Below are 12,535 nucleotides of genomic sequence, written 5' to 3' on the forward strand. Positions count from 1 at the left end.
GACAACAGGTAAATAGTATACAGCAGCAGAGGTGTTTGAAAACTTTTCAGTGGTTCCTTCTCTTTCTATATCTCTGACTTATTCAGTGCCTCTATCACATTCACTGCAGATGTATTTGGATTGATGTTTTAGTGCTGCTTAGGAGGATATGGAGGGTAATAAGTGACGGTGCATTATTGCATCTCACCGGTAAAGTAGCTGAAATGACTATGTTCACCCAGGTGTTGTGTTCCCATCAACGCCAATTGGAGCCGGAGGCGATAAAAACCCTCGACTGCTGCAGTCATTTGACCCGGGTGTGAATGCCAATCGTACGCCTTCTCCTCACCCAGAGCATGCTGGGATTGTCTCCAGCCCTGTCCTGTACATGATAAATGGACAGATGGATGTATATATGTCCTGCACCGTCAGGTTAATGTTTGAAGTTCATATTATGACTGAGCACAGATGCAACAGAGGTGGAGAATAAAATCATTGTATTATAAGTCACATAGCCTTTAGACTTGTATGACATGCCTGAGTTGAAGAATCACAAGTTAAATTCATTAAAATACAAAAATAACATTTATACAACAAAGAAACTAATACTGTACAACATCGTGTTTTATGGCACATCTTGAATGAAAACTATGCTCACAAAGTGACTCTAAAATACTGATGAAACACTTAATCATTATTCTCCCAAAACGTGTACATTATCCTTAATTAAAACTACATTTATTACAGCAAAAAATCTCATCCAAAACTAAGGTGGCTAATAAAAATAGACAGAATTTTTCAGAAAGTGATTGCTGTACATGTGAAATTTCTCAGTATAACCCCTATGAATTTTCATATAAAAATATATTTTTAAAAAAGTAAAACCCATCTAGAGACAAGACATGAAGTGATCTGCTACGGTGCACCATGAGCCACTTTGTCAGCAACTACTCATTAAACAAATCCCTCTGTTCAGAAAAGCTTTAGAGAAACTTATTGTGTAACGGTCCAATCTTACTGACTGTATAAGCATGAAATTGTAAATGAAGTAGAAAACTGTTATAGAAGATCAGAAGCATCCACACTGTTTGGTAACTATGCTACCAGCCCACTTGAGCTACTTAGCGCAATGTCTCTGAAGCTCCCAGTCCTATAAGTCCTATAGCCTAGAATAATATTCAAATTCACTTCAAACTGACAGGAATGATCGTGTCTGAGAAGTGTTTCAGAAATGGCTAAAGGCTCCCTGCCATTACAAGTTACAGTGTTGTACCACTGATTTAAAGGACCAGTACAACACGTGGGGAAATGTGCTTACTTGTTTTTTCATGTGAGGGAGATGTTCAGTTGGCATTAAATTCATGTCTGTTTGTTATGTCATCTGGTGCAGGTCTGCTCTGTGTTCCAAAAGTCAGAACTAAACATGGAGAATCAGCATTCAGTTTCTATGCTCCGTATATCTGGAACAAACTACCAGAAAATATCAGGTCTGCTGAGAGTCTGAGTTCTTTTAAGTCAAGGTTAAAGACTCACCTGTTCACTGCTGCCTTTGACTAAAAGGCTTTTTACTTTTTAAATTTTATATTTTACTTCGAAACTCTGCACTGCAACTCTTATTTCAATATATGTGTTTTTATATTTTTGGGTTTTATCTGTTGTTTTCCCACTTGCTTTTTTTTAAATCACCTTTTACATGCTTCTTTTCTAATGTTTTAAATGTGTTTCCTTTCCCCCTGTTGTTGTATTTCAATGTTCTGTGTGAAGCACCTTGAATTGCCTTGTTGCTGAAATGTGCTATACAAATAAACTTGCCTTGCCTTGCCTTGCCTTGTTAAAGAGTAAATAAACCCACAGCTTTTGGCTTGGATGCCTCCTACCTGGAATGTGGCAAAAGTCTCAAAAAACATGCAGAGCTGGAAGGTGAGCTAAGATATGCCCAGTCACCCAATTGTGCCACCTCTTGATCCACAGCTCCTGACCTTTTTTAACCTGTTGATGAACTGAAATGTAACAATTTGCTATAGTCCGCTGTATTAGGAATCTTTGCTTTACCATGACTGATGGAGTTAACAGTAGACCTGTAACCCTAGCATTCTGCTATGTAAAACGACTGTTTTTGTCAATGGAAACTGATGGCTTTGAGTGTCTCATAGGACAGGGCTGTCTGACAGCAAGATAAAGCTGTGAAAAAAATTGAAAACAGCAAACACACAGTGGGATGTGACTGACAACGTTGTTTTTAGGTGGGCCTTTTTTAATGATGCTAAAAACTAACCTACTGAGGCAGCGTTCGTTCAGTCTTTTCATTTTACATACCTGACACAGGGGTTTTCTATTTGGAAATGATTGTGAACGAACATTGTGACTGTCTATAGCAACAGATGCAACATGGGCGTGAGGTGTAAATGGATAATCTGCTGTTCGTCAAGAAACAGTTCCACCTCCTTATTCTCTCTAAAACCACTAAATGACGTTTTTACATTTTTCTTAGTATACAGGTTAAACAGACAATATACACCGTGTGAATAACGGCATTAGTCTTGTTTCACTGTGGACACAGCCTGGCTGGCTTTCAGTCTTTATGCTAAGCTCACCGTGTTCATGTTGATATTCAAATCCATGTGGGATCATCTTACTCTGGGAAGTGAATGTGTGTATTTCCATGTTTTTTTCTGTAAGAGATGTGGGATAAAAAACAGTAACAAAGGACATACAGGTGAAATTCAACATCAAATCTGCACCTTCATACAGTCTTCTGGAAGTCGTTAACAGGCCTTTATCTCCTCCTTGTCCTCCTTTAGAAGCCATAGTTGGATATTTAATCAGTGTGAATGTAAAGTGAAAATCCTTTTCCCCCTACAACATGCACATCTGTCCATCTCTGCCTCTACTACATGTGCAAAACAGGTTGTTCCTGTAAATTCAGGTTGTTAGACTTTCTACATCAAAATGTTTTGGGAAAGCCATGAAGGTGGAGGTGGAGGAAGACATTCTTCTTGCTGTGACTTGAGACAAGATTTTCCAAAATGAAGCTCTGCTCACTATAGCCTCTTCAAGGCCTGTGGGTAGTACTTGAGAAAGATCCTGCGAGCGATCTCGTATGTGTCTCCCTGAGGCTTGGTCGGGTACTTTCGACTGTTGTAAATGAATCCCTTTTCTACCTGAAAAACTGCCTGGTTGAAGGCGTCCTGCCTGAACGGTCGTCCGCTGTCCAAACACCCTACCAGGGTGTGAACAAAGAGGCCCCATCGCTGGGCATAGTAGTCCTCCATCAGGCCTCCCCACTCTTTGCTGGCGTAGTCCAGGATTTCTCCACTGGGACCCCAGAGAGTGAGCTGGTTTCGGGCATTCATGTCATAGAGCTCAGCCTCCTTTTCATCGAGGGCTAAAGATCTGGCCCTCTCCAGCCATGTCCCCAACAGGAAGTTGCGGTCACTATTCAGCAAACGATTGAGCTCAGGTAGCAGGTCATAGACCAGCACTCCGCCTGCAGTCAGCAGCTCTGGCAACTTCTGGTTATGGAAGGCATCTGCGATATCCTGGTAAAAAGAGCTTGTCAGGACTTGGAGAACCTGCCGAGTGACATCCACTAGATCATACTGAAAGGTCTCCTTGGTCATGAGAGATGGAGCTGCCTCAATAATCAGTTTCCAGGCTTTGTACAAATCAGCTGGATCATACCAGAGGTCAGTATTCATGTGGAAGGACGGCCGGCGCACCAGGGGGCTGTGGTTGTGGTTCCGGTAATGTGGTAGCGTGCAGTTGTAGACGCTGGCGAACAGGAGCCTCCACGCGGTGGTCAGATTCTCTTGCGTGCTGCCGTAGCGGCGTAATGCATACAGAGACACCCACTTGGACAAGTTGACTGGCTCTTTGCGCCAAGCCAGCTCGCTCATCAGCTCGTACATCACAGGATTCTGCTCAATGCCCTCAGGTGTTATGCCAATGCCCACTAGCGTGGAGTTTGGGAAATGTAAGGCTTTGAATGGCCCTGAATTGATGCTCTCCACTGTGCCATAGAATCCACTGTTACCCCCAAAGTTGTGCAGCATGCACCAGATAAAGGGCTGTCCATAGAAAGACTCTGTGTAGGAAAAAATTGGCTCGGTCTCCGCAAACAGGTCCAGCACGATCATTCTTCCGACAGGAACTCCATGTAGTAAGGCCTGAATCTGGGCCGGCTTCCAGAATGCTGCGTCACTAAAGAACAGCCAGCCTTGCATCAGCCAAATTGCCTGAGGGTCAACTGAGGAGAAAAAAAATGAGATTTGGATGAGGAACAAGAAGAGGACAGTTCTCAAATGTGGCTGAAAATCAGCAGGGAGCTCGAGGGGGGCTGTCTGGACAGCAGGTCAGAGATGGGTCGTCTAGTTATTGTACTCATTCCCCAAAATATCGGCTTTCTGAGAGACACAATCAGGCTGAAAACTCGCAATGTGAAGGAGAAACTCACCTGCGGACATTGAGGCAAAGACAGAGCGACTGACTGCAGACAGATAGGCAGGGTCAGAGGAGGGTGGTGTCATCTCATTGAAGGTGTCCGTGTTGTAGATGTGATCTGTACCAAACTGCTTCACTACCTGGGACAGGTAGAGGGACCCGATCTGGAGGAAAAGTGGGTCAAGAGGGTCTAAAACATAGGAGCAGGAGTAGCTGCAGTTGAAGTGAGACCAAGGCCCCAGTCTGGTTACATTGGCTTCTGGATACAACCTGAAACACAAGAAACACTTCAGTGGTCCAGAGGTTTAGACTCAAGTGTTAACTTTTCCAAACCTTCTGAAACATCAAATTCAAGGACTTTTTAAATACTTTCCAGGCCTAATTCCCTCTAATTCAAGGACCAAACATGGCATAACATGAGGGCCAGATTAAGGTTAATTGCTGTTACAACACTGGGAGTTTTTATAATGAGAACTATCCAGTTTTACAGAAGCTTCCAAACAACAATTAAAAAGAGAGAGAGGCTTGAATGAGTGAACAGTCGTCAGCAGTGCCGAGTTACACTGATGCCACACCGCAGGACAGCAAAACTAGAGCATTTTTAAACTAAGTACATTTTCTATTCTTGCAGAAAATATATACATTCAAGCAATCAATTCAAAAACTTTCTCGGCCTCAATCTTTTTCCCCTTAAACTTTTAAGTATTTCAAGGACCCATGGGATTCCTGTACTTTACTGTCCCTAGCTGCATCATTTTTTATCAACTGTGTAACTAAAGTTGCATTTTCTTATAGAGAAATATTAGACTGTAGACTATGTTGAAAAAAATGCATCACTTGAATATGAAGTCATAAAAAATAAATAAATAAATAAAATAGTGCTGGGCCGTTAACGGCGTTAACGTGCTGCGTTAACGCGGGATTCTTATCGCGCGATAAGGAAATTATCGCGCGATAAACTATTCACTAAGTTGGGTCTATACAGTGAGCAAGGCACCAATTTCACTTTGTTGTTTAAGCGCGGATGTATACCTGGTTGAATTACGCGGAGGGGGCGTGAACAAGGCGGAAGCTGGTCTGCCTGAGTGGTGGAAAAAGGAGAAGCAGAGACTGGAGTGATTGGCTCAAGCCGTGTCACAAAGCTACTGACTGTTAATGGTCTTCTTCATGACCTCTAATGTAGGCCCACAGTTCAGTTAGGGTCATGTTATCAGAGGCTGCGCCCTCTGCTGTTCATTCCAGTTAGCAGGAAAAAGCTTTTTCCACATGGAGACAGAACCTGTGTTCCTAAATGTCTGTGTTTGACAAAATAAAAAAAAGTTAAACACCAAAGTAAATCTTATGGGACATTATTTTTCTTTACCAAATATTATAGTAGAACAGCTTTCTCAAGCAGTTTGTGATGCATTTTCATCATTTAGATAGATAGATATTATTTTGAATGTCTTTGGCAAAATTCAAATCTATAATTTTAATCTAGATTAATCTAGATTAACTACAGGATTGCAGTGAGATTAATCTAGATTAAAAAAATTAATCTATGCCCAGCACTAAAATAAAAGTAACCTAACAGTGATGAGTAACAATATAGTGTATATCAGCAGAGAAGTTTCATACATATATTTCACCTCAGAAGCAGTGATTCCATCAGATGGTTAGTCCTCTAGAGAGCACTGACAAGTTTATTTCTAATCTGTAAATGTCCTACTTAGCAATGTCTGCCAGATAATATCAGCTTTCTGTTAATAACACTAAAACGGTAAACAAACATGAGTCACCTGATAATTCCCTTGGGAATGTTCCCAGAAAAGGCTGGCAGCACGGGAATCATGCCAAAGGATCTCATACGCTCCAAGATTTTAAACTGCAAAAGAGAGGGAATGTCATGTGAGAGGATTCATTCCACAGCAGCTGGTAGGATGAAATTTGGAAGAGACACATGATTTCATCCACATGAACAGATTGATTTTAAAAAAGATATCTGGTTGGTTTATGACAACTTGGGCCTTATTATGGTCATGTTGGAAACAAACCCCCCGATCAGTCTGAGTTAGTTGGAATAGAAAATGTTGACAACACTAGGCGGGTTTCCATTAATACCCTACAGCAACATATGCTGCCTTTCTACCAAACACTTTCGGGATTGTACGCTTAGAACATGACAGGTACCTAAATCCTGGATCTGTTTAGCATTTCCACCGTACCAACCACCACTTTTGACAATGGAAACACAAAAATAACAAAAAAATTAACGAAAAACTTAATTTTGAAAAAGCACATGAAAATACCTGAAAATTAGCAAAAAAAAAAGAAAATAAAAATGAAAAACAAACAAGAAAATTACCTGAAAAAAGTATTTAAAATTATAATTTTCTTGGACACAATATAAAATTGTATTTTTATATTATAGAAATTCCTCCTATCTTTTTTGGCATTTTTCCATAGCTTTCATTTATATATATTTTTCTAAATTTACTTATTTCTTGCAATTTGTGGAACATTTCTCCCCAAGTCACTCAGTGCTTTTTGTGCTATTTATTCTAAGTATTTGAACCAATTTGCTCAGGTTTCAAAGGGTTAAATATTTGTGAAAGGCGTCTGAAGGCAGCACAAAAGTGATATCAAACCATGTTGCAGAGGGTTAATAGTCAGAAATGTCCTGATGTTATACATAGTGGCTTCTAACTGTTAGAGATACAGTACTTGGAGGTAGAGCTGGTTCACATGCCAGGACTGTGGCAGAGGCCCGCCAAACTTGAAGACGTTTCCCATTCGGTTCCAGGCGAGAAACGCCGGGCCAGAGAAGAACTCTTCGATCTCCGACTGGTTTAACCCCATAGCTCGGTAAACCTAAAGGTGCAACAAGGTAATACACTGATGTTCACATGTCGCTGCACATGTTAAGGTAAGTATCATTTATCTGCCTCTAACAAATTGTCACTGAAAAGTTAAAATTGATTAAAGTTAGAGGTTTCATTTCCTGCTCTTGTTTCCTCTTTTGGTATCTCTTCCCCTTCTATGTTACCTCATTTTGCTTATACATAGTTCTGAAAATAGTGCGCCTATCTTATTAAACTTACCACAGAACTTAGGTATGAAACTTATCTACTTCACCCCTAATTCTAAACCCCTAAAGCCCCTAAAAGCCCTAAAATCTAGCACTGTTCTGCCTGACTTGATCATTTTAGAAGCCCACATGTATTGGTTGATACATCTATTCCAGAAACTACATATATTAAAATCAAACTTAACATCAGCCAATAACAGAACATACCAAGAGCTGTTTTTAACAGTGTTCCTGTGGTTTAACAAACATTTTGCAAAGAATATCATCACTCTCTGCCTGACAGGTTTGCTCTTACCTCCAGCCACAGGGCCTCTTGGCCAGTGAAAGCCAGTGGCAAATTAATTCCATTGAGTGCCATCCAGTCAATCTCTCTCTCCCATCTCGGCCAGTCCCACCACACAGAGGAATAGCTAAACGTGCAGACGTTCTGGTAATACCGGAATCTAGATACAAACACACAAATATAAAGTTTATTTAAAAAGTGATAAGTGATGATTGAATATCACATTTTCAAATGAGATTAAATGCTAAATAGACATGGACAAATAAGTTGTACATCCATATTAAGTGCAAAAAGTGCTCAATCAAAATCCATTCAAACTGCAATTTTTGATCCCACAGCCACCAAAGCATAAAAACATGCATTGTATTATTTCTGGGTGTCATTTTGGGCTTTTGCCTTGGAATTTGTAATTTTTCTTATTTTCCACCTGATAACGTAATTTTTAGTATATTTGGCATATCAAGAAAATACATGCTATTTCCACTAAGTGCACTGTGACAATTAATGTTGCTGCAAATTATTGACATATCCCAGACTGTAATCATACCAAACCTTTTCATATAGTGTACTGAATAAGTGTTTTTTTTTTTCTTTTTTTAAATCTAAAAATAAGTGGTATCCTGACAAAACCCTGGCATTAAAAGGGTTCAAATTCTGAAAATCAATGATGTTTTGATATGTATGATTAGGACTAAAAAGTGAACTCAATGAAAGCAGAAAAATGATATTAATGTTGCTGCTAATCATTGACATATCCCAGGCTGTAATCATAAAAAAACATGTGCTTTACATGTAGTATATTGAAAATAATTTATTTTTTGTGTTGGTTTTTGTGTTCATTCTGGAAAACAAAAACCTTAACCCTATAGGGTTAAAATTCTGAAAATTAATTTATATTTGATATTTATGATTAGGACTTATGTTTGTTAAAACACTAATTCAATGAAGGTAGAAAATAATATTAATACACAATACTTTTTTAAACTTGATTTTGAAAAGTGTATTTTGTGCGCAGAGTGATGCCAATGTGTGCAATATTAAAGCGGGCACTAAAGGATTAAACGTGGCTGAAACCTCATGCGCCTTTTTGTCGTGGTTTTATTTCAAATCCAATGTCCTGAGAACAAAGACAATAGACAAGACAAACAAAGAGAGACGAAAAATTAAAAAATGTGACAGTGTCCAAATACTTAATGTCAATAGATCCAGTTTGACTTTGGCCTTTTTCATATGATACATGCTTAAAAACTGCTAAGATTACTCACAACAGCTGTTTTTTTGCATTTTAAGTGTTTTTACAATGCTCATAGAGATTCAACAAAAAATACATACTTACATATTTTAAGTGTTTGTTTCTATTACAGTTTTCATATAAAATCATGCAGCTACTGTGTAATCTTAGTTTTATTTTCCTGCAGTCGGTACATGACTGAAGCTTCCAACTGGCTGAGAGAAGCTCTGTGCCACCAAGTTATAGTCATGGGAAAACTAAAGTGTGCCATGCTTGCCGTGGCTTTTTTTCAATCTAGCTACTGTGCACATGACATAACTGGGGTGAGCTGATGCGGGTCTAATTCACAACAGATAATTGAAAGGAAGGGTCCTTTAAAGGGCCCGGCCATGGTAAAAGTGTCCATAGTGCTCACAGTAAACAATGAAAAATAATGTGTGACAACGCTCCATTTGTCATGCAGCCATGGGTTCTGAGGTGCTGAGTTGCAGGGGAGGGGGCTGGTGGTACTTTTCACCCAAACACTGCCATCAAAGAATTCAGACACAGAGACATATCATGGCATCCTCTTTCATTAACTTTGATAGGGTTGTCATGAATATACTTTGTGTCTTTTTGCTGGGATGAACAGGAAATCAGATTTTTTAATGTTTTTAGCTTCTGATAATAAAAATATTTATCGCAGCACATTGGTGAGTTAAATGGCAACTGGTCATTGAGTAACTGGACTTTGAACTGGAATGGCTCCTCTATCTGGTGAAGTCTTGTGTTTGCCGCTGAGAGGAGTTGGCACACATGTGATGCACAGCAGTGCCAAGTAGATTTAGTGGGAAAACAACATGTACAAAGGTGTTTTGCTGATGTCAGCTAATTAGCTATCATCAAATGCAATAGCGACACCAGTCTTCATATGCCTTGCACTACATAAAGCACAAATCCAAAAAGGGCTAATATAAGAGCTATTTTCTATACTGTGTCATAAAATGCTTTGTTCTTCCATTTATTTGATAGCAAGTCTGCATTGATTATGTTAGTGTCAGCTACAAACCAAGAAAAGAAAAGTTGTCGCTGTCATGTCATAGCCTTGTTTTATTTATCTTTTGATTAAAAAAATTCTGCCATCAATGTCAATGTTTTCCATGGTATCAAAAATGGTATAGAATATCAATATTTTCAAAGGAGAGTACCATGACAACACTTCATAACCCTTCACTAAGTTTACAATGTTAAAATTACCTACAGGCTACTCCTTGGAAATATGACTTATGACTTACAATGACTTAAGACCCCTTAAGACAGGAGTCTTCACTGTTTCTCAGGCCAAGGACTCCTTAGCTGAGAGAGAGACAGGCAGGCACTGCCTACTGCAGATATAGTTTAAAATTGTGTTGCATATTATTTTGGGCAGCTGGAGGTTGTCAGGCAGACACCCATATCAGCCTCAGGCTGCAGTCTGCTCCTGTCTATGCTTTTGAGGTAGGTGAGGAAACGCCATGCTGGATTCATGTTAACCCTTTGAAACCTGGATTGACATCACTTTTCTTGTACTGAGTTTACACATTATTATTATACACATATGATTATTATTGCCACATACATGAATTACAATATTAACATGTAGTATTATATGCTATCATAAATTACATGCTTTAATTTGTATATCTATTACTATTGTTATGTCATTGTTATTATTATTACTGCTGTGCATCTCTCTTCCCCTCCCTCTTTCCTTTGTATCATTTTGTCATCTACTGTAATTTAATTTTTCTTGACAGCATCTATTGCACATCTGTCCTCCCTCCTCAGTTGCTCTACCGTTTTTTTCTCTTTAATATTTCTCTTAATTTTCTTGAACTTTTTATTTATTTCTTGCAAATCTTTGTGTCATTTCTTGTTAAGTTACTCATTGCTTTCTTCTCGTGTTTTTCGTTTTGTTTAGTTTTTTAAGAAACCGAGCCATTTCGCTCAGGCTTCAGATGGTTAATGTGTATTTTCACTCATACTTTAATTTTGAAAAGAAAAACACATTTAAAAAACAATAACTTGGTGACCCCCCTGAAGTAACTTTGGGGAGCCCCTGGGTATCCCGGACCCCCCTGTTGAAGACAAAGGAGTTCAAAACAAGGCTAATCGGTAAGGTTTCTGTTAAATTCGACATGAACATGTAGTCATTTAGCCAGCAGGTTGGATGAGTAGCAGTGTGCATGTGTGCGAGCTTCAGAAAAATCACTCGCGAGCGATCTGAACAGGGGATCACGCCCGATCACCACGTCGTATTCTTGGAGGAAACTTAGTTGACAATGTGAAAAGTTTAGGGGTTTTCACAGAATTTCAACAAAACCAGGTCTGCTTGTTGCACCGGATGTATGCCGAATTAAAGAGCGTCTGACACTGGCTCCTCAGACCATTAACCGGTATCCGTGACCCGGCAGCCCGCGGGCACTGACCTGTGCTGGGTGTTGATACGCAGGACGCCGCTGAGCTTCGGCAGAGGACGCGGCAGCTCCAGCTGGTCACCGGACCACGAAACATGGCAGTTGCAGAAATATTTCAAATAATTGTAGATACCAGAAGCCACGGCCACTCCGCTGCTGCCTGTAGCAACCACCTTGTTGTTTTTGGTGGACCTGAGTTCACACACGTCCAGGCTGTCGTTGGAAAAGCTCCTGTTGACTGCCACGATAAACTCGGTGGATCTGTTCCCGAGCAGCCGCTTCAGGAGCTCGATCACCGCTCTGCCCTGAGCCTTGTCGCTGGCTTTCGGTTTGAGGTTCTCAAGAGAAGGAAACTTACAATACGCAGTGACAAAAATACATAACACAACGAGATGAAGCAGGCTACAGCCGCTTCTGGCTGACATCTTGCTCCCCAGTCAGATGAAGCCAGAATTTCCCACCGCAGCACAGGTTTAAAAACAACTTTATATCTCCATTTGAAGAGACCCAGGAAGCGTTGCTCTACTGGAGTGCTGCTGGCCAATCAGAGAGAGAGTTGCTGTCTCGATCACAACTCACAGCCAATCACAGGATGCAGTGCCCCTGAAATCAATTCCCCTGAGAAGCCACTGTTTATCACGTGATCAAACTGTCACATGATGGTGATATTATAGAGGTGGTCAAATTGTAGGTACAAGCTTTATGTCATGTAATCATGTAATAAAAAGCACAAGATGTCGATAAAAACCTTTAAACTTGGTGGATCATTGCATGCTCACTACTCAGAGTTTAAAAGCAACCAAGACCAACAGCAGGTTTGCTTGGAAATGGTTACTACTATGTTGTGTTCCAGTGCCATATAGAGGCAACTGGACAGAAAGTAAATATTAGAAGCAGGCTTTTCTGACTACTGTTGAAATAGATGTTAGGGTCAGCGCACATGCATACTTTTTTTTTTTTCCTAATTCTAATTAACAACAGATAATTGAAAGGAAGGGTCCTTTAAAGGGCCTGGCCGTGGTAAAAGTGTCCATAGTGCTCACAGTAAACAATGAAAAATAATGTGTGACAACGCTCCATTTGTCATGCAGCCATGGGTT

General features: G+C 40.0%; 1 protein-coding gene across 1 annotated transcript; it reads right to left on the reverse strand.

Moving 5' to 3' along the window:
* Window positions 1-459: 459 nt before the first annotated feature.
* naglu (N-acetylglucosaminidase, alpha) lies at window positions 460-11,987 on the reverse strand. The gene is made up of 6 exons (XM_088070112.1): window positions 11,448-11,987; window positions 7,782-7,929; window positions 7,123-7,269; window positions 6,198-6,283; window positions 4,433-4,689; window positions 460-4,225 (listed from the first exon to the last, which is right to left on the reverse strand). Exons 1-6 carry the CDS (start codon window positions 11,858-11,860, stop codon window positions 3,021-3,023), a joined length of 2,256 nt encoding a protein of 751 aa, XP_087926238.1. The 5' UTR covers window positions 11,861-11,987; the 3' UTR covers window positions 460-3,020.
* Between the last annotated feature and the right edge of the window lie 548 nt (window positions 11,988-12,535).

The sequence above is a fragment of the Plectropomus leopardus genome, chromosome 19 (assembly GCF_026936395.1).
Source record: "Plectropomus leopardus strain MGB_pleo_1.0 chromosome 19, ASM2693639v1, whole genome shotgun sequence".
NCBI classification, from domain to species: Eukaryota; Metazoa; Chordata; class Actinopteri; order Perciformes; family Serranidae; genus Plectropomus; species Plectropomus leopardus.

Excerpts from the sequence above, each read along its gene's own strand:
- naglu (XM_088070112.1), bottom strand. The coding sequence starts at position 11,860 with ATGTCAGCCAGAAGCGGCTGTAGCCTGCTTCATCTCGTTGTGTTATGT. Across the intron at positions 4,690-6,197 it reads ATTCCCAAGGGAATTATCAG|GTTGTATCCAGAAGCCAATG; the intron begins GTGACTCATGTT and ends CTTGTGTTTCAG. Across the intron at positions 4,226-4,432 it reads CTTTGCCTCAATGTCCGCAG|TTGACCCTCAGGCAATTTGG; the intron begins GTGAGTTTCTCC and ends TTTTCTCCTCAG.